The sequence below is a fragment of the Punica granatum genome, unplaced genomic scaffold, assembly GCF_007655135.1.
Source record: "Punica granatum isolate Tunisia-2019 unplaced genomic scaffold, ASM765513v2 Contig00555, whole genome shotgun sequence".
NCBI lineage: Eukaryota > Viridiplantae > Streptophyta > Magnoliopsida > Myrtales > Lythraceae > Punica > Punica granatum.
Window position 1 is genome coordinate 22,968 of NW_022204410.1, and position 21,239 is coordinate 44,206.

Consider the following 21,239-nt stretch of genomic DNA (forward strand, 5'->3'; position numbering starts at 1 on the left):
TCGTTTGCCGTAATTCCATCAGACCCTTCTCCGGCTATGCTCTTCTGAAGAGGGGTATGCTTGTTTTGCCGTTCGGAAGTCATTTGAAGTGTCTGTGTGACTTCCAAAAGACAATCTGAAGCGTTGTTCCTACTCTGTGTGCTGATGGGGCATGGCCGCGTCTGATATTTGGAATTAACTTTTCTCCAGGAAACCGGCATTTTTGGACTTCCACTGAAAAGTTGTCTGTATACAGAAAGTTGTTCTGTATAGAACAGATGATTTGCAAAATGCCTTTGGGGACACTCTTCATCTATTTGGCACTGGTGTGGATTTTTGGAGTCCAATATTCACTATCTTCCGATGACCGAGCGAACTATCGGAAAATAGTGCCGTCCGTGTAATACACTGAAAACGCCGGTTTTGGACATTGTTGAGTTCTTTGGTCGCTCTGTTCCCCTTTGGTGACCCCTAGAGTCCTTCTGTCATGTCCATGGGCCATTTGCTCAATTTTGCCAACTTGAGGATGAATAGTGATTTCTTGCTCTGCCGAGCCGTTTTCTGTATTCTGCTCAAGTCGTGGCTTGGGTCATTGCTAATATCATTGTTTGGAATGGTGAGCCAGAATGGGGTGCTGACAGCCATGAACTTCGGTATGGATGGGAGCATAGCGTTAGGACCGCATGGCTCATAGACTTCATACATAGTCGTTCTTTCAATGCCAGGGGAGAATTGTATCAGCGTGACGCCTGTCACCGGTTCCTCTTGCTCATCTTCGGGACCATCCTATTCCCCTACTCATTGAACCTCATAGACGGGGCACTTGCCCAAGTCATCCTCCAAGTGGTAGGAGGCCATAGTTACGTGGAAGCCGTCTTGGCTGAGACCAGTCGGTCTCTTGATTATGTACGAGAGGTTCGATGTGGTAGAATGAGAGGAGCTCCGCATCTACTGCAGATTTGGCTTCTTGCACACATTAGGCCGTTCTGCTCATCCCATCCTTTTTCCTACATCACCGAAGAGCGTTCACTCATCGCTCGTCTACTTCAGGTGTTTCGACCTTCCGACCGTGATTACACCGATTGGAAGCAATTTATGGAAGGTCTCACTCCGGCACAGTTTCTATGGGCTGCATGTTAGAATCCCGGCGGTCCCATGACCATTGGATGTCCTTTGGTCACAGGATTCCCTTTGATCAGTCATTTAGGGAGCACACTCATCTATCCAGCCCGAGTCATCAGACAACTTGGTGGTCTACAGGATATCCCTACAGAGGCGGATCGTACTCCATACCGCTTCATGTGGGCAGACACGACAGCTTCACTTCCAGACGGGTTTCTACGGGTTCAGGAAGTTCAACGCTTGTGGGATACTCGCATCGTTCGGGAACTTTACTTCCCGGAGCATCCCACTGATGATGAGCGAGCTTTCTCAGCTACTGCAGCATAAGTGGATCAGTTCCATCTGCACGGACTTGCACCTGTTCGTCGGCTACGAATGTCACGAATAACGCAGGCACCACAAGCAGATGTTCCAGATGCAGAGAGCTCCGTCCAAGGAGCCAGGCACACAGAGTTGCAGTCCATCAGGGAAGAGCGAGATCGACTCCGCTGCGAGCTTGTGGACATTCGTGCAGAACCCACGGATCAGAGAGAGCTTCAGAGGGAGATGGCTCAGACACGCGCACACATGGCGAACCAAGACCGGGAGATAGCGTGCTTGAGCGCTATGCTGGACCCAACGCGGGAAAAAGCATGCAAGGTCTCCCATCCTTAGGTTTAGCAGTGGACAACGCCTTTTTGCCCCGCTCGGACCTACATGACACTCATTCAGTGCTCGGGTTGCAATAGTTTGTCGGTTTAATGTTTAAGTTCCCTTTTCCAAACTAATTATCTTTGCAAATTAAGGAACTTAAATCAAATCAATGCAATGGCATTAGCTTTCAAAACTTACGCATCGCATGCATTCCATTTATTTACAGTTTTGCAGCTACAACGCGTTTCTGCACGACAGGCGAGTCGTGCCAACCTTCGCGGGTAGACCACCCGCGGTCTTCACCTCTCCACGGCGAGACGTGCTGCGACCAAAGGCCATCCATCCCGGCCACCCACTTTGCACGACAGGCGAGTCGTGCCAACCTTCGCGGACAGATCACTTGCGGCCTTCACCTTTCCTTCATGGCAAGCGAGCCGTGGACTGAGGGCTGACCCACCTTCCAAGGCGAGACTAACCAACAATAATTTCTTCCTGACAAAGAGCGTCACCGCATGATCGGAAGCACATCTCTCCGCGCGACCCCCACGCATCTACAAAAGATCAAGCGTGCCTCATACATGTCCAAGCATGTTCACACCAACTTATACACGCATGCTCAACGTATCAATGCATGTCTCTCGGTGTGCTCGCACGACACCTACCAGGCCAGTTCGCTTCCCTACACTCTTGCATTGAAATCCTGAACAATTCATGCTCCTTCATTGTTTTCTTTTCCCATTGCCGGAAATTCTCAACAAGAAGACATCCTGAATACTGAGCGACCACAATTGAGACAACAAACGTCTCTCATCCAGCTCCTTGGGATTTCAACACTAAGTCCCTATCCTTGCTCGACAGAGCAAGACCGCAAGCAAATCAGAGTCACCGCTTTGCAGGGCCCTGCGCTATTCCTCAGCATTGACCTTTGCTTTCACATTTCTTGCACTTTCCTATCAAGCCCGCATTTACTGCATTGGGCTCCGGCCCTACTATTGGGCTTCGGCCCCGCATTGGGCTTCGGCTTCGCATCGGGCTTCGGCCCCACATTTACCACATTGGGCTTCGACCCTGCATCGGGCTCCGGCCCTGTATTTATTGCATTGGGGTTTCGACCTTGCACCGGGCTTCAGGCCCAGCATTTACTGCTTCTAGGTTTTGACACCCTGCATTTACTGCTTTCACTCATCTGAAATCCAAAATCGACCTGGATTCAAATTCATCCAAGCGGTACTTCGAGGTGCAAGTCTAATCCTTTCACTGCAAAGGCCGAAAGTGACAGCTCCACAAACAGAGCATAACCCTCCCACCTGCAACAGTAGGCACAAGCACCGTCGCGCTTCCGACCAAAGAATGGGTCCCACCCGTCCTCCGCCGTCGCCGCCGACTAAACACCGGGGCAACATGCGCAGTCTTCTTTAAACTCTCTTTTGCTTTAATTTAAATCCATTCCCACAAATGGGCTCCCGACATGAACAAATCCTTCAAACAGGACATTAGGACAGTCTTTGCGACGCCCTATTAGTTCTGTTGGACTTGTTCGACTCACCTATCCTCATGGGACCCAGCTCCTCGAGTCTTCCCTAGGACGGCTGCGCATACCTACTCTCAATTAGGGAAAATATGCTTACGTGACCTCAGTCACGGTCTAACCACTCTAGAGTGGAGATGACCAGATTCCCCGAAACAAATGTCGTCTGCACGCGGTACCCCATGGGTTGCGCGCAAGACAAAAAGGGATTTTCCCATGGGTCTACCCTATATTTATTACCGCATATTCTACCGCACAGTCGCCTATCACACCATCCTCTTTGTCGTCTTTGCACGGGCTCACGCCTTTCTGAGAACTCCTCTTGAGCCTCCTCCCTTATACTTTGACAGGGAAGGAGTTCGGCACGGAGGTACCTCCTACAAAGCTAAAGAAAAAACCAACTGAGCGAGTCATATGCCATCAACGCAACCATTTCAATTGACATTGATAACAAGAGACGGTCAGGGGCGACGGTTGCACAAACCGCCCACCACGAGTCACATCGACGATGAAGACTAGGGCATTCGCGTTCAACGTTCGCACCGAGACCACCTCATACATCATCCACCCATGATAAGCATTTCCAAGCGACGTACACTGGGGCATCCCCGGTTGAAGTTCGCGCTAGCACAACCTCGGCAAGCGACGTACACTGGGGCCTCCCTGGTTGAAGTTCACCCCGAGGTCGCCATAGTGGGTGACTCCAGCAAGTGGCGTTGGAACGCTCCTGGTCATTTGCGTCAAGACCAGGCCTCCTCCACAACAAGCACCAGGACAACCCAGACCATTGATTCCCTAAGGCAATTTTGTATTTTCCTTCTAGACAATAGGGGAATTCACCTAAAGAGATTGCGAGGGCAAATGACACGAAGTTCGACTTCCGAGTGCACAAGAATCAAACTTCCAAGAAAGCTGACCCTCACAAAATAGGCTAGTAACACGCAACAAGTCTCCATGAGGCGAAGCACACCAAAGCGGCTTCGACAATCCAAAGTCGAGGAGTTTCAAGCAAATCCAAGGGCACAAAACAAACCCTAGCTGCAAAAAAAAAAAACAGAGCCAAAAGAAGCGGGAAAAACCCGCCAATGAAGAGAGAGAGAAAAGAAGCGGGAAAAATCCGCCAACAAACAAAACAAGGCAACGCCGACGTTCACCAAAAGCACCGGCACCGCCAATTCAAAAACAGTCAACAAACTCCGACGAAAAGGGGAAGCAACAGACACCACTCCTCGATGGAGACAGAACACAATGCACTCGGAGATCGAATCCTTCAAATCCTTTGCCTTTGCAAACTTGAGAGATAAAAGAATCGAGCCCGCTAGGTCGAAAACCCCTTTTGGGGCAGCCTAGGCAAAAGTTAGGATAAAAGAGAGGAATGACCGGAAACCCTTTAGGGCGGTCGTGGCTGTACGGACCCGAATGTGGACTCTCGTCGGGGCCCGCATTGCGCGCTTTTGGATCGCGCGACTTGGGAGTGTCCACCTTCCCGTGGGGACGCGTGGCGGACACGCGTGAGAGAAGGAGTCGACACTTATCATTTTACGACCCGAAGGTCGAGGGCGGATAAGTTACTCGGGTCTAGGGGTATGGAACACCTAGTTTGTTTTTAAGGCATTGATCTGTGCGGAACCGGAAAATCCGTGTTCGGGGGTTCATGTTACGTGCGGGCCTATATCCCGCACGCCCTTTCGGTACTCTGGTTTGCTAGGCTTGCATGTTTTATGATTTACCGCATGAATTAAGCTGCACTAGGCTCGCACGTTTTGACACTGGAGATTCGGTGAATTAAACGATGTCGATTGAGAAGCCGAGAGAGAAGTAAACCCGTATGTCGGGAAGTTGGTTCACAATCTTGCATTACAGTTCATCGAACCATGGAGGTTGAATCCCTGCGTGAACCAGAACCGCGAGTTCTTAGATTTACTTTTATCTGGGCAAGCATTAGACCGATTCGATTAATTCGACACTCAGACCGTTCGCTCACCGATTGGAATTCTTACAGAATAAATGTACAAAATAAAATCCTTACAATGCTCTCGAAAACAATAAATACAAATTACAAAAGGGTCCAATTTCAGTCGTTTCGCGTTCGGTTATTATTCCACTCTAACTCACCGTGAGTTTAGGGAAAAGACCGAAGAACTGAAATTCAATGGACGCTCTCACTGAATAGGGCGTTGGACCCTGTGAGTGTTGATTAGGGTGTTGAACCCTGTGCTCAATGATTAGGGCGTTGAACCCTAATATTATTCGGCCTAGGGATCAAGCTCGACCCACATGGCAAACAGGTGCGGAAAGATAACACGCAGCAGGTAAATAACAGACAAGGTGTTTGTTATTATCGAGTGTACGTGTTTTAACAAGCTATTAATCCGGGGTATTTTGGCATGCAAATCCTACCCTAGACAAACAAGTACGTGCCAATGTTTTAGCATTCGGCTTTGTTTTGAAAACTTGACAAAGAGAGTCAAATCTCATGTGCGTCGATTGCTTTTACAGTTGTTCTGTATTGTGACACTGAATTTCCACTGAATTAGCCAAACTCGTGTTTTGACTCTAGATTTGGAATCTAGAATTCCTCCTAACCATTATCTAGTGTTTGGTTAGGTCGAGTGAAAGGTTAATCAGCATTTTGCATGTTTTCTGACAGAGATAACCGTTCTAGTTACCCGAGTCTATGTTAGGATGACAGAAACTCATCAGTTAGATAAAAAAGGCTATGCAGATGAACCTGCACCTGAACAGGTAGCCCGTTCTTATCCTGTACTGTAGTGTTTCGGTCATGTTAACCTTAAGGGTGTCGCTGAATTGTGAAAAGATGATTTTGCCCTTTATTTGAAAATTGTTTTCAGAAAAGGGGAAACATTGCAGTGCGAGCCACCTCGGCCTGTAGCCGGTGTCGATCAATTCCCTGGATCGTCTAGGGTTGTGTAAGAACCCCGGAAAAGCCAAAGAACCGGTCGATCTACCCGGAAGTGATCTAGAAAGATCTTCTATATCCTAACCTGAGTTACTTGGAATCAGGTAAAAACTCAAGTTGAGACACAGAAGCCCTTTTCAGACGTCCATGCTACATCGAGCCGCGCGTTTCGGGTTTTCAAATTGATAAGTTTGAAAAGGGCACCAACGTCATTTGACAACTCATCGACGCGAGTTATCAGTTAATGGCCAATTCGTGTAAACTTTATCAGTGTGAAGTGGGTTTAATCATGTAAGCGTCCCGATTAACCTTTGTGGAATTAATGCTTAAGGGTTGTGTCGAATGCATTAATTGTGAAAACGATTCGCGACTCGATGAACAAGACGATTCCATAAGGATCGAGGATAATTTGGTCCAATGACCGAAACTACCCTCGTAACCGAATGGACCCGAATGAGTCATCGATATCCAAATCCATGCATGTTTTGTTTTGAAAAGACATTTTCATGTGATATTGTGACGATAATGTAAATTGCAAATTACACGAAAGCCGAGAACGGACTCAAAACGGGAAGAGGAAGCCTCATGCAACCTGTACGAGTCTAAGAGGCTCTCAGTCACTTCTCCTTGGAGATAACCGAGAGGTCCCATGGCCCGAATGGGGTTCCACGAGATTTCCCCGTCTTGTTTCGAATCATTTCTCGCATGCTTAAACGACAAACATGATAAATGACACGATTAAACGAAAATCGATATTGCCATGATTTGAATAACGCATTCGAACATGCAAACATGCACAAACAAATTATTTAAGGAATCGATAAAACAATACCGACTTCATGCATGTAAGAAAACACGAGAAGACTCGGGAATCGAACTTGGATCAGGCTAAGAAGGCCGTTCTTAACCCGAGGAAAGCAAGCCAAGTCTCAGTTACCTCTTTTTGAGGCAAACCCGAGAGCTCTTTTGCTTATTTCGGGTCGGGAAGGTCTTCCGAGGGTCGATCCAAATGTTTCCCGACATGCTAACATGTTAATCGAGGATAAACATGCATGATATAATGTAAAAGTGCATAAACATGAAGTCTTGCAAGTGAACATGCTTTGTGCACCATATTACTCCATAGCCATGCAAATAATGTAAAAGCCCTAACTCCTCTAAGTCAAGAGTGATTTACCTAGCCTCGGGATACGAGGAAAGAGTCGGGGAAGTGTTCGAGAGTCGGATGACTCGGTCGAACGCTTGGAAGGATGCTCGGGTGCAAAGGATGCACGTTCGGGGAGCTAGGTGCACGGGGAGTACGGCTGGAGTGCACGGGAGGCGCGCGGGAGTGCGCGGGCGCGAGGGCGGGTGCGCGGCCGGCACACGACTGGCACTGTTCACCCGAGAGTGACGATTCTTCACCCGAAATGCACTAAATGACCTGAAACAATAATTTAAAGACTTCAAATGGAAAAACCAATTTCACCAATGAACTCCATGGGTCCAAAACATATGGTCCATGGAGTTCGAGAATTTTTGAAGTTAAGTCGGGATGATGAACATCGGCTTCCGACTTAAGAAACTCAAAGCTTTCTTCGGGTTTCTTCGGTTTTTCTCTCTTGGTTTTGAAGTGTTGAAGCTTGCTGGTTTTGGCTATGGAGTTGAGAGCTTTTCTTGAGGGAGAAAGCTTGGAGAGAGTGTGCAAGAGGAGAAGTGATTAACTTAATCACTTTTGGACAATTTAGAGGCAAAACTAATGATACAATTAGGGAAACAAAGCATCGTTAGTGGGCATGCTTAGGATGGACGGTTTGCTTAAGGAAATATCTAGCCCTATCCTCTTCCATTTGCATTAATGAGGAAGAGATCAAAGCATTAAATGGCATTGAAGAAGAGTTGGAGTGTTGTCTTCAAACTCTTTGGATATTTTGGCTAAGAATGCAAGCTGGCTTCTTGCATTGAAGAAGAAGAGGAAGCTTCTAGAGCAAAGGGGCGACTCATCTTGGGTAGTCTGTGGGTCCCACGATCGAAGAGGAGAAACCGGGAAAAAGCTCGGGTCTCGATTGATCGCGCATTCGACGCTCGTGGTTCGAACAGAATGTTGAATTATCGATATACGCGAGGAAACGAGTTTAAAGAGTCCGAGATTGGCATTTTCCGTGAGAAATTGCCAAATGTCTATATGAGGCTCGGAAGCCAGTTTTGCTCCTTTTAGGCATTCAGAACGAGGTTGCCCACTTCTGACAGCATATCTTGTATCTGCATCCCACGTCGGTCATTTTGACATAAATTGTCAAATTACGTGGGCACTTGACCCTTAAGCCGGTAATGCAAATATGGAGCCGGAGGTGTCCTAGGAGGCCGAAACTGGATTTCTCAGATTGCTTTCTGAGTTTCTTGGGCGATCCGGAGATCACTGTGATCTCTGTTTGCCGAGATTGGGCCTCTAAGGATATTAAAAGTGCATCTGAGACCCTTAAAGCATTACTCGAGGGGTCTAGATGAGTTGTGTGATTCGTTCCGATGATTCCACATTGAGCCTTGAGAAGGCTAGCATTGTGTAAGGTAAGCATTCGGCATCAAGTTTCCCCAAAGAGGACCTCCGGATATGGATCTTCACTGAAAATGGCCTTTTGTGCTCCCCGGAGGTTACTCGAGAAACCGTGAAGGGTTTTGCTGTCTGTTTTGTCCAATTGCGAATGTCCGCTGGAGTTTTCAGGGCAATGTAGTGTGAACTTCGTTTGCCGTAATTCCATCAATCCAATCTCCGGTTACGCTCTTCCGAAGAAGGGTATGCCTGTTTTGTCGCTCGAAAGTCATTCAGGGTGTTCGTATGGCTTCTAAAAGACAATCTGAAGCTTAGCACGTGCTCTATATGATTGTGTGGTGTGGCCGCATCTGATATTTGGAATAACTTTTCTCCGAGAAACCGGCATTTTTGGACTTTCACTGAAAAGTTGTCTGTATACAGAAAGTTGTTCTGTATAGAGCAGATGATTTGCAAAATGCCTTTGGGGACACCTTTCATCTGTTTGGCATTGGAGTGGATTTTTGGAGTCCAATATTGGCTATCTTCCGATGATCGAGCGAACTATGGGAAAATAGAACCATCTATGTGGTACACTGGAAATGCCGGTTTTGGACGTTGTTGAGCTCTCTAGTCACTCTATTACCCTTTGGTGACCCCTGGAGTCCTTCTATCATATGCATGTGTCATTTGCTCGATTTTGCCGACTTGAGGATGAATAGTGATTTCTTGCTCTGCCGAGCCGTTTTCTATATTCCTGCTCAAGTCATAATCTGGATCATTGCTGATATAGTTGTTTGGAAAGGTGAGCCAAAATGGGGTGCTGACAGCTTGCCCCTCTTTGACTGCATGCTCGAGTAGAGGATGCAGCCAAAGACTTCAGAAGCACCCCAATTTGATAGCAATGATTGATATGGAACTTCCAATAACAGTCTTCTCCCTCCTACTTTGGATATGTAGGGATGTTATACCTGATGCATAAATGTAAAAGTCGGGACAGACCCGAGGGGACGGACCCCTTAATAGAAAAGTAGTCGGGACGTACCCGAAGGGTTTGCAATATGCACAGGGCGCATACCGAATGAACAACATGGTTCAAAGGCGCCTACCCAATGGACTTGCGGGGTGCGGGGCGTGTTGCCCGGCGGGTTTGCAAGGTGCGGGGTATTTTGCCCGGCGGTTTGCATGGTGCAGGAAAAAGTAGTCGGGACGTACCCGAAGGGGACGGACCCCTGTGCTGAAAAGTAGTCGGGACGTACCCGAAGGGTTTACAATATGCACGGGGCGCATACCGAATGAACAACATGGTTCAAAGGCGCCTACCCAATGGACTTGCGGGGTGCGGGGCGTGTTGCCCGGCGGGTTTGCAAGGTGCGGGGTGTTTTGCCCGGCGGTTTGCATGGTGCATGAAAAAGTAGTCGGGACGTACCCGAAGGGGACGAACCCCTGTGCTGAAAAGTAGTCGGGACGTACCCGAAGGGGACGGACCCCTGTGCTGAAAAGTAGTCGGGACGTACCCGAAGGGGACGGACCCCTATGCAGGAAAGTAAAATTGCATGGGATGCATTGCAGGATGAAAATGCTTGCAGAATGTAAATACAAACGCTGGGGAGTTGCATGAGGTGCGGAAGAAATCATTGTGATTCCTCCATCACTGAGCTTGTCCGTGCTGCTATCAATGTTGTGGCAGAATGCTTCGTTACTTGTCAACTGATTGCGATGCAACTGAGTGCCTGGAGTGCTAATCTGAAGATTCTCCTCTTGGGTTGAGATTGTCACCCGTCACATGAAGTAGAGATGAATCGATCTTGGGGAGACATCTTCCAAGGAGCGCTGATTTGTTTGAGGCAGGCGTTGATGCTGGGAGAAAGTCGTTTCACTGAAGCCTTACCTCTGTGGCAGTGATGTGTTTGATCTGCCGAAAGCCGGGCTCGCCGCTAGGCGGTTACCTGTTGGGCTACCGGAAACCGGCTTTGATGCTGAGGAATGATTGTGATTTGCCGGAGGCCAACTCCGCTGCTTGGGCGGTCATGCTTTGACCTGCAAGAAGTTCGCCGAAAGTCGGCGTCTTGTATTGCGAGACTCGAGCTCTAAGACAGAGCGCCTACGTATCTCGTGGGACCGGGAATCAGAGTCTGTCGTAGTTCATGCGATGCTTGTGATACCTGTGATCCTGGCATTACTAGTAAATCATAAGAGAAATACTAACAAGTGATGGACACAGGTAAGCATGAAAATGTTGTTACGACACGCAGATCTTCAGTTTTGGGTTGCCTGAGCAACCCATGAAGATTTTTGCTTTGACAGTGTAAGTAGGTCCCGTTGTCGGAGGCCTAGATGCGAGGCCTCTAGGGGCTCCCGTTAGCTATGTATTGGGCATATCGAGACATCCCCGACAATGTTCTAGCAGCTCTATCGGTTGTTCGACGCGCTGATAAGGGCATATTATACTCATATTTTATTGTGCAATTCATGTTAAATTATTATTAATTTTATAGAAATTATAAGAAGTCGGTGCTTAATTATGTGTAATTTGATATTGTAGGTCTTTGAGGACTTAGATGGAATTACGAGCAATATTGAGGAGTTTTGCGCAATTTGGAGCCAGCATATATCTTTCGGAAATCTTTTTTTGTTGTGGATATAAATACTCCTCATAACAAGATTAGAAAACCCTAGGGGGGAGCCATCTTTCACCATTCTTTTAACCTAGAGAGTTTTTGGAGAGGGTCTTGTCTGGAGCCGTCACCTGGATCAATTGATTTGAAGCGAAGAATTGTGGAAGAGATAATTCCTTAAAGGAATTGTTGGGTTTTTGTTTTAGGATTCAATATCTTGAGTTTACTGCTGAATATGAATTCTATTGCAATGACTCCTTGGAATTATAATTGTGTTTTCAATTCCATGATATTCTAAGCTTCTTTTGTGGGAATATGATGAAACCCTAGGTAGCTAATATGATGATTGTCGCCATGTTATAGGATTAATAGATGTGTTGATGATTCATGATTGCAATTCCTATAATTTCAATTTTAATTCTTAATTGGTTATAATTGTTAGAAACACTATTGATACGGGAGTTGATATAGTGTTTGTTAGGAATTCTTGATTAGACTAATTAGTTAAATGCGATAGCTGCGTTAATTAGTTTAATTAGAGATTATCCAGGGATTAATGCAATGTTTCTAGTTAGTTATTCGCTAAGACATTAGGGATAATTAATTTAGGGCATTAGACAATCATAGCACTGGAAGGTGTATGATTATAATTTAGAGTCCACTATTAATTAGAGATGCGGGAGCTGATTGATTAATTAGAGGTTTAAGACTTTAATTTTAAAGGCTTGATAAACTCACTTGAATAATCACATAGCTATCAGTCTATATAACATGATGGCAATCTGATTAGTGAAACTAGGGTGGATTCTGTTTTTCCCACTTTCAATTGATATATTTTCGTACAATTCTCTTTCTGCTCTTTGTGACGATTTAGGTTGATTAGTAGTTAATTAGTTAATTCTCTTAATTTGATTGCTTAGATAATAATAGAATCTAATATAGGTTTAGTACTTAATTAATCCTTGTGGGATCGACACTCTATTCATCACTATATTACTTGATCTGACCCAGTACACTTGCTGGTAGAATTTGAGCTTATTTTTATATATATTTGCAAAGGGATCAAGTTTTTGGCGCCGTTGCCGGGGATTAACTTAATATTAGACCACCTTTAGTTCTATTGTTAATTTAGGCGCACTTTACTGTGTGTTTATTTCTTGTTCTCTTTGCAGGTATTCTATGCGCAGGAGTAGAAGTGCTGAACTTCTACCATTAGATCCTGAGATAGAGCGCACCTTGCATCGGTTGAGAAGAGAGAACAGAAGAAGGGAAGAATTGCAGGTAGTTGAGATGGCAGATGATGACATCAACCGCCAAATACAGGGTGCTGCCAGAGCACTTCGAGACTATGCAGTACCTACTATTATGGGTTCTGCGATCAGAAGGCCCACTATTCCAGCTAATAACTTTGAACTGAAGCCAGCACTCATCCAGATGGTTCAATCAAATCAGTTTGGAGGATATCCCAACGAGAGTCCTGATGAGCATATTGCAGGATTCCTCCAATACTGTAACACGGTAAAGATGAATAATGTCACTGATGATGTTATTAGATTACAGCTTTTTCCTTTCTCGCTTAGGGATAAAGCGAGAGCCTGGTTCAATTCACTGCCACAAGAGTCCATCACCACCTGGGCCGACCTTTCATCTAAGTTTCTCAGGAGATTTTTCCCACCAGCTAGGACTGCAAGATTGAGGAACGAAATCACTAACTTCACCAAGTTCAATGGTGAATCACTTTATGAGGCATGGGAGAGATTCAAGGAGGCAATCAGAAAGTGCCCACATCACGGATTGCCAGATAATCTCCTAATTGAGGTCTTCTATCTTAGCCTGGATGATACATTGAGGTCTCTAGTAGATGCTGCAGCAGGAGGCGCACTGATGGGTAAGAATTATGATGAAGCAAGTGCTTTGATAGAAGAGATGGCCTCCAGTGCACATAATTGGCAAAATGAAAGAAGTAAATCAAGAGTGGCATCAGTCAATGACATGGACACTATTGCTAATTTGACAACCCAGATTTCAGCTCTCACTACCCAGGTAAGTAAACTCACCTCAGCACATTCTTTTAATACTAATCAGGTTGCTTTTTGTGAGTTGTGTTCAGGACCACATTCGACTCTTGAATGCATGTCTGGAAATCCCTCGGCTTCACCCAATGGAGAGCAAGTGAACTTTGTCAACAACTTCCAACGGAGTAATCAAGGGCCTTATTCGAACACTTACAATCCCGGGTGGCGTAATCATCCTAATTTCTCATGGAGGAATGAGAATAATGCACTTAAACCGCCACCTGGATTCCAAAAGCAAGGCCCTGCTCAGAATGCTCCACCTCAGCAAAGTCAATCGAGAATCGAAGAGCTCATGTTGAGCTATATGCAAAAGACTGACACCATGCTACAGAATCAACAAGCCACTATTCGAAACCTAGAGGGTCAGATTAGTCAGATTTCTCAGCAATTGAGTAATAGACCATCAGGGTCTTTACCCAGCAACACTGAAGAGAACCCCAAGGGTGTCAATGCTATAATGCTGAGGAGTGGCAAGGAATTGGAAATAGTCAATAGAAAAGCTCAAACTCAGGAGGAGAGTCCGGAGAAAGACAAAGGTAAGCAAAAGGTGGAGGAACCAAGGCAGAAGTCACTAGGGGTGAAACCGTATGTTCCTCCTGTCCCTTTTCCAGGAAGATTGAAGCAACAACAGTTGGACGCCCAATTTGCTAAATTCCTAGATGTTTTTAAAAAGCTGCAAATCAACATTCCATTTGCAGAAGCACTCCAGCAGATGCCTTCATATGCTAGATTCATGAAGGATCTGCTCACTAAAAAGAGGAAGTTTGATGGGAGTGAGCCTGTGATGCTTACAGGAGAGTGTTCTATGATTCTCCAAAAGGACTTGCCTAACTTACCACGCAAACAAAGAGATCAGGGGAGTTTCACTGTTCCTTGTACTATAGGGAATTTTCATTTTGAGAACGTTCTTATCGATTCAGGTGCAAGTATAAATTTAATGCCTCTGTCTATTTTCAGGAAACTTGGACTTGGAGAATGCAAGAAAACTCATATTACCTTGCAACTTGCTGACAGGAGTATCAAATATCCAAAGGGTATTGTTGAGAATGTCCTGGTGAAGGTAGACAAATTCATATTTCCAGTCGACTTCATAGTCTTGGAGATGGAGGAGGACAGAGAGGTGCCCATGATCCTTGGCAGACCGTTCCTTGCGACAGGTAAAGCATTAATAGATGTGGAACAAGGTAAGCTCACTTTAAGAGTTATGAATGAACAAATAACTTTTAATGTTTATGACGCCATAAAGAAATTTGATGATGGCAAATCATGTTACACCATTGATATTATTGATGAGCTTATCTCTGAGTCTGTGGAGGAGAAAGCAGGTGTGGATACAATGGAATCAGTCCTTAGGGATCTGGACGATTGGAGTGATGATGATGAGCATGAGGAAGAATCTGTGGAGAAGGTATCAGAAATCAAGGCTCGCTACTATGAGGAGCTGGGCACTAGTGCGACAAAACCAGTATCATCTTTGACACAGTCCCCGGTGCTAGAACTTAAACCATTGCCTAGCCATTTAAAATATGCCTATCTTGGAATAGATGATACTTTGCCAATAATTATCTCTTCTTCCTTGACAGGTGATCAGGAGCAACAACTCCTAAGCGTGCTGAGAGAGCACAAGGAGGCAATAGGATGGACTATTGCAGATATCAAAGGGATCAGCCCTTTGATTTGCACTCACAGGATAATGTTGGAAGCTGAGTGCAAACCCATAGTGCAACCACAGAGGCGACTTAACCCAACTCTCAAAGAGGTAGTGAAGAAAGAAGTGCTTAAACTGTTGGATGCAGGTATTATCTATCCTATCTCAGATAGTAAATGGGTTAGTCCTGTTCAAGTAGTGTCCAAAAAGGGTGGTATGACTGTGGTTAAAAATGAGGTCAATAAATTAATCCCGACTCGTACTGTGACTGGGTGGAGAGTTTGTATAGATTACAGGAAACTAAATGATGCTACCCGTAAAGACCATTTCCCCCTCCCCTTCATTGATCAGATGCTAGAAAAACTTGCAGGGCATGATTATTATTGTTTTCTAGATGGTTATTCTGGTTACAATCAGATTCATATAGCACCCGAGGACCAGGAGAAAACCACATTTACTTGTCCTTATGGCACTTTTGCCTTTAGGAGAATGCCTTTCGGTCTCTGTAATGCACCTGCCACTTTCCAGAGGTGCATGATGTCTATATTTTCTGACATGTTAGAGAATTTTATTGAAATATTTATGGATGATTTCTCTGTTTTTGGGAAGTCATTTGAATCTTGTCTGACAAATTTAGGCTGTGTGCTTAAAAGATGTAAGGAGACTAATCTGCTTCTGAACTGGGAGAAATGTCATTTTATGGTAAGAGAGGGTATAGTCTTAGGTCACAAGGTGTCAAAGAAAGGGATTGAAGTTGATCGAGCAAAAGTGGAGATAATAGAGAAGTTGCCACCACCCACTTCAACAAAAGGAGTAAGGAGCTTCTTAGGACATGCTGGCTTCTACAGGAGATTTATCAAGGACTTTTCTAAAATCTCTAGACCTCTTTGTAATTTACTTGAAAAAGATTCTGCTTTTGTTTTTAATGACAATTGTTTGCAGGCATTCAATTTATTGAAGGAGAAACTCACTTCTGCACCAGTGATCGTTGCATCTAATTGGGAGCTTCCGTTTGAGCTGATGTGTGATGCCAGCGACTATGCTGTAGGAGCAGTACTTGGGCAAAGGAGAGGTAAGGTATTTCATGCAATATACTATGCTAGTAGAACTTTAAATGAGGCCCAAAAGAACTATGCCACAACTGAAAAGGAGCTTTTAGCAGTCATATTTGCATGTGACAAGTTTCGGCCTTATCTGATAGGTTCTAAGATCATAGTATACACAGACCATGCTGCCCTGAAATATTTGTTTGCCAAAGCTGATGCTAAACCTAGGCTAATTCGTTGGATTCTACTGCTACAAGAATTTGACCTGGAAATTAGAGACACAAAGGGAACTGAAAATGTAGTGGCTGATCACTTATCCCGTTTGGAATCTGATTGTTTAGATTCACCCATTAATGAAAAGTTCCCTGATGAACAATTGCATGTAGCAGAAATCCAAGGATTACCTTGGTATGCTGATATAGTCAATTACATGGTTAGCAACATCACACCATATGGTTTGTCATCTCAACAGAAAAAGAAATTTTTGCATGATGTGAAATACTATTTTTGGGATGAACCATATCTGTTTAAATATTGTGCTGACCAAGTAATTAGACGCTGTGTGCCTGAAACTGAACAACTTAGCATAATACAACACTGTCATTCTAAGGAAGCAGGAGGCCACTTTGGTGTGGAAAGAACTGCAACTAAGATCTTATCTTGTGGATTTTATTGGCCTAGAGTATTTCATGATTGCAGGAATTACATTATGTCTTGTGCTCCATGCCAAAGAACTGGCAATATTTCTAGGAGACATGAAGTACCACAAAATAGCATTCTTGTAATTGAGCTTTTTGATGTGTGGGGAATAGACTTTATGGGTCCTTTTCCCTCTTCTTTTTCAAATAAATATATTCTTGTGGCTGTTGATTATGTTTCAAAATGGGTAGAAGCAGTTGCTCTACAAAGTAATGATGCCAGAGTTGTAATCAGATTTTTGAAAAAGAACATCTTTTCAAGATTTGGGGTACCTAGAGCCATTATAAGTGATGGGGGATCACATTTTTGCAATCGGCAATTTGAAAAATTATTATCAAAATATGGAGTTACTCATAAAATTGCCACCCCTTATCATCCACAGACTTGTGGACAGGTTGAGGTGTCCAATAGGGAAATAAAGCGTATCTTAGAGAAAACAGTCAATGCATCTAGGAAAGATTGGTCTTTAAAACTTGATGATGCATTGTGGGCTTACAGGACAGCTTTCAAAACCCCCATAGGAATGTCCCCATACAAGATTGTTTATGGTAAATCATGTCACCTACCAGTAGAGCTTGAGCACAAAGCATATTGGGCCATAAAATACCTTAACTTTGATTTACAAGCTGCAGGTGAAAAGAGATTGCTCCAATTGAATCAGATGGCTGAGATGAGAGAGGAAGCATATGAAAATGCTAGGATATACAAGGAGCGAGCCAAGCGATGGCATGATAGGAACATCCTAAAGCGAGAGTTTTTGCCTGGTCAGAAAGTCCTATTATACAACTCTCGCTTGAAGTTGTTCCCAGGTAAGTTAAAATCTCGATGGTCTGGACCATTTGTTATTTCTAATGTTTTTCCCTATGGTGCAGTTGATCTGAAGTCAGAAGATGACCGCACTTTTAAAGTAAACGGTCATCTTCTCAAGCATTACTTTGAAGGGGAAAATATTGATGGTGATGCCACTACGGTGGATCTAGCAAATTCGGTTGAAGAATTGGAAAAGTCGAACTAGCGACTATAAACTAAGTGCTTCATGGGAGGCAGCCCATGTCTGAGAGCTAAAGTCCCTGTTGGCTCTCAATTCTTTTGCTTCATTTGTTTTATTTTGATTTGCTGTTGGTTTGTACTTTATCAAGCACCCACTCATTGGGTAGACTTGGGATATTTGCTATTTGATTGTTTTAGTTAAGATGGATTATCTGCTATTTTTGTTCTTTTTGTTGTTTTCTTTTTGTTTTTGAAGCCAGGGTGGATAACAACTGCTGACTCTCTCTATTGCTATACCAGTTGGAACTCCAATTGCTTCAACTTAATTTTTCGAAACCGGGGAAGTACTAGTATCTCTTTTTCTCTTATGTTCTTTATTTTTATTTTCGTTTTACTAGAGCTACATTAGGAACAGTGAGGACACTGTTTAATCTAAGTGTGGGGAAGGGAGATACTAAACATATGGAGTATAAAATTGAGTATAGTGTTGATGTCTGAATTCTGTGATTTAATTTGTTACTCATGACATCTGATGCCTGTCTTTGTTGATAAATAGTTATACTTCCCTGTCACCTTGAATTATAATTGTCCTTAAGTTATCTGGCAATTGTTAGGCCAAATTCTTTTTTTTTTTTAATTTTTTTTAATTATTGAAATCTAGAGATTGTACGAAGAATACTGTTGATAGCATTTGTTCAGGAATTGTTTGAAAAAAATTGACTCACTTAGGCGCCCTACTCACCACTGTTGTGATTTTTGTACTTAGTTAAAATTAATTAGTCAAATCTTTAGAAATCAAATTTACCTAGTTTTTAGCCCTAGAGTTTGAAGTTTAAGAGTCGGTCAAGTCCTTAAGTGAAAAATAAACAGGTCTACTTCTAAGCAAAGTTAGTTAGTATATCCTCTTTTTAATTACTCTAATAGCACTTTAACATTTAGTGAAAGAGGTAGAAGAAGCTTTGTACTTAGTGATTCCTATAAAAGAAGTCTGAAAAGTGTTAGTGAGCATTCAAAAAAAAAAAGCAAGCATAGCCTTTACTCTAATGACTCAAGAATTGAGTTATGAGTATCCTAACTTGAATGTTAGAGTGAGGAAGAGTTCGTAGGGGTCCCTTTAAAACCCGGTCACTTGGGTGATGAGCCCGGGATGTGCCGACTCAATGAACTCACTATAACGAGAAGAGCGGAAAGGCACAAGTTCAAACAAAAATTGGACTTGAAAAAAAAAAAAAAATTTGCTTCTTAAACAGAAAGGAAAAATTGAATGCAAAAACAAAAAAATAAATTAAGACTTGTAATAAAAAGGAAGAAAACCTAGGGACGAAGCAGATACCATATGCTTTCACTACCTTGTTGACTTGCTTAGAGGGAAAATTAGAGGGATTATATGCCTGCTAACAGCTATGAAGTTTAAATGTGTATTTTTCCTTATAGGACTGAGTATTTACTTTTGAAATAGAAATCTTAGGCTAAACGCTTGGATTAAAATTTGCTTTCTCTAGATTAGCTGGTTAATTTCAACTGTAGTACTCTGATCACATGTTTCCAGTTTGGTTTGAGCAGTGGGCACCACAAAATAACGAGTAATAAATTATGAGATATCAAATGCTTAAATCAGTGAATATGAAAATTTGTACTCTCTCTGATAGATTTCTTTCCTTGGTCTTATTTATTTTGCTTGAGGACAAGCAAAAGTTCAAGTGTGGGGAAGTTGATAAGGGCATATTATACTCATATTTTATTGTGCAATTCATGTTAAATTATTATTAATTTTATAGAAATTATAAGAAGTCGGTGCTTAATTATGTGTAATTTGATATTGTAGGTCTTTGAGGACTTAGATGGAATTACGAGCAATATTGAGGAGTTTTGCGCAATTTGGAGCCAGCATATATCTTTCGGAAATCTTTTTTTTTTGTGGATATAAATACTCCTCATAACAAGATTAGAAAACCCTAGGGGGGGAGCCATCTTTCACCATTCTTTTAACCTAGAGAGTTTTTGGAGAGGGTCTTGTCTGGAGCCGTCACCTGGATCAATTGATTTGAAGCGAAGAATTGTGGAAGAGATAATTCCTTAAAGGAATTGTTGGGTTTTTGTTTTAGGATTCAATATCTTGAGTTTACTGCTGAATATGAATTCTATTGCAATGACTCCTTGGAATTATAATTGTGTTTTCAATTCCATGATATTCTAAGCTTCTTTTGTGGGAATATGATGAAACCCTAGGTAGCTAATATGATGATTGTCGCCATGTTATAGGATTAATAGATGTGTTGATGATTCATGATTGCAATTCCTATAATTTCAATTTTAATTCTTAATTGGTTATAATTGTTAGAAACACTATTGATACGGGAGTTGATATAGTGTTTGTTAGGAATTCTTGATTAGACTAATTAGTTAAATGCGATAGCTGCGTTAATTAGTTTTAATTAGAGATTATCCAGGGATTAATGCAATGTTTCTAGTTAGTTATTCGCTAAGACATTAGGGATAATTAATTTAGGGCATTAGACAATCATAGCACTGGAAGGTGTATGATTATAATTTAGAGTCCACTATTAATTAGAGATGCGGGAGCGATTGATTAATTAGAGGTTTAAGACTTTAATTTTAAAGGCTTGATAAACTCACTTGAATAATCACATAGCTATCAGTCTATATAACATGATGGCAATCTGATTAGTGAAACTAGGGTGGATTCTGTTTTTCCCACTTTCAATTGATATATTTTCGTACAATTCTCTTTCTGCTCTTGTGACGATTTAGGTTGATTAGTAGTTAATTAGTTAATTCTCTTAATTTGATTGCTTAGATAATAATAGAATCTAATATAGGTTTAGTACTTAATTAATTCTTGTGGGATCGACACTCTATTCATCACTATATTACTTGATCTGACCCAGTACACTTGCTGGTAGAATTTGAGCTTTTTTTATATATATTTGCAAAGGGATCACGCGCCCTTCGGCTTTGAACCCTTCTCAATAGGGTACCGTTAGGGCGGCTGCATTTGCAACTCGTTTGGGGATTTCTGTTCAGATTTGGTCAGATTCGGTCTGACCATTTCCAAAGCGTTATGACTAGACTCTCGGAGAGGAATGTCTGGGATTTTGGCTCTGTGATAGCCTGTTGAAGGGTGGCTGTGACCCATTTGGAGTTATGCAAAGACAAAGAGAAAAGAGAAAGCTTTGGAAGTACGTTGCCCCAGGCTAAAAGGATACACGGGTTCACGCCTGCAGTGAGATGTACCCCCTTTTCTTCGTCCTTCTGTTGTGTAGGTTGTACCGAACTGCTTGGATGGCATGCTCGGTTTGCCCACTATGCTTGAGGAGGAATCCTCGCGCTGGATGGTTGAGTTGTTGGTTGTGTTGGAGGGCTGATCGGGGATCATGTTGAAATAGATAACCTGGCCACTTTCTTGGGGATCCCTTGTCGCACGATGGTGAGGAACCAGGAGGTCATTTTT

General features: G+C 43.2%; 2 protein-coding genes and 1 non-coding gene across 3 annotated transcripts; 2 read left to right on the forward strand and 1 right to left on the reverse strand.

Moving 5' to 3' along the window:
* Nucleotides 1–1,476: 1,476 nt before the first annotated feature.
* Nucleotides 1,477–14,442, forward strand: LOC116191018. The gene is made up of 4 exons (XM_031520217.1): nt 1,477–1,694; nt 12,482–13,352; nt 13,395–14,310; nt 14,399–14,442. The coding sequence occupies exons 1-4, from the start codon at nt 1,477–1,479 to the stop codon at nt 14,440–14,442; spliced, it is 2,049 nt and encodes a 682-aa protein (XP_031376077.1).
* Nucleotides 12,999–13,105, reverse strand: LOC116191020. Its single transcript, XR_004153140.1, has one exon. It is a non-coding gene; the product is annotated as a small nucleolar RNA R71 (small nucleolar RNA).
* A 231-nt stretch (nt 14,443–14,673) lies between the features above and the next one.
* On the forward strand, nt 14,674–17,792 carry LOC116191019. The gene is made up of 2 exons (XM_031520218.1): nt 14,674–16,653; nt 17,158–17,792. The coding sequence occupies exons 1-2, from the start codon at nt 14,721–14,723 to the stop codon at nt 17,790–17,792; spliced, it is 2,568 nt and encodes an 855-aa protein (XP_031376078.1). The 5' UTR covers nt 14,674–14,720.
* Nucleotides 17,793–21,239: the final 3,447 nt, after the last annotated feature.

Excerpts from the sequence above, each read along its gene's own strand:
- LOC116191018 (XM_031520217.1), top strand. The coding sequence starts at position 1,477 with ATGTCACGAATAACGCAGGCACCACAAGCAGATGTTCCAGATGCAGAG. Across the intron at positions 1,695-12,481 it reads AACCAAGACCGGGAGATAGC|GTATTCTATGCGCAGGAGTA; the intron begins GTGCTTGAGCGC and ends TTCTCTTTGCAG. Across the intron at positions 14,311-14,398 it reads TCTTATCGATTCAGGTGCAA|GAGTATCAAATATCCAAAGG; the intron begins GTATAAATTTAA and ends ACTTGCTGACAG.
- LOC116191019 (XM_031520218.1), top strand. The coding sequence starts at position 14,721 with ATGGAATCAGTCCTTAGGGATCTGGACGATTGGAGTGATGATGATGAG. Across the intron at positions 16,654-17,157 it reads ACGCTGTGTGCCTGAAACTG|AGACTTGTGGACAGGTTGAG; the intron begins AACAACTTAGCA and ends CTTATCATCCAC.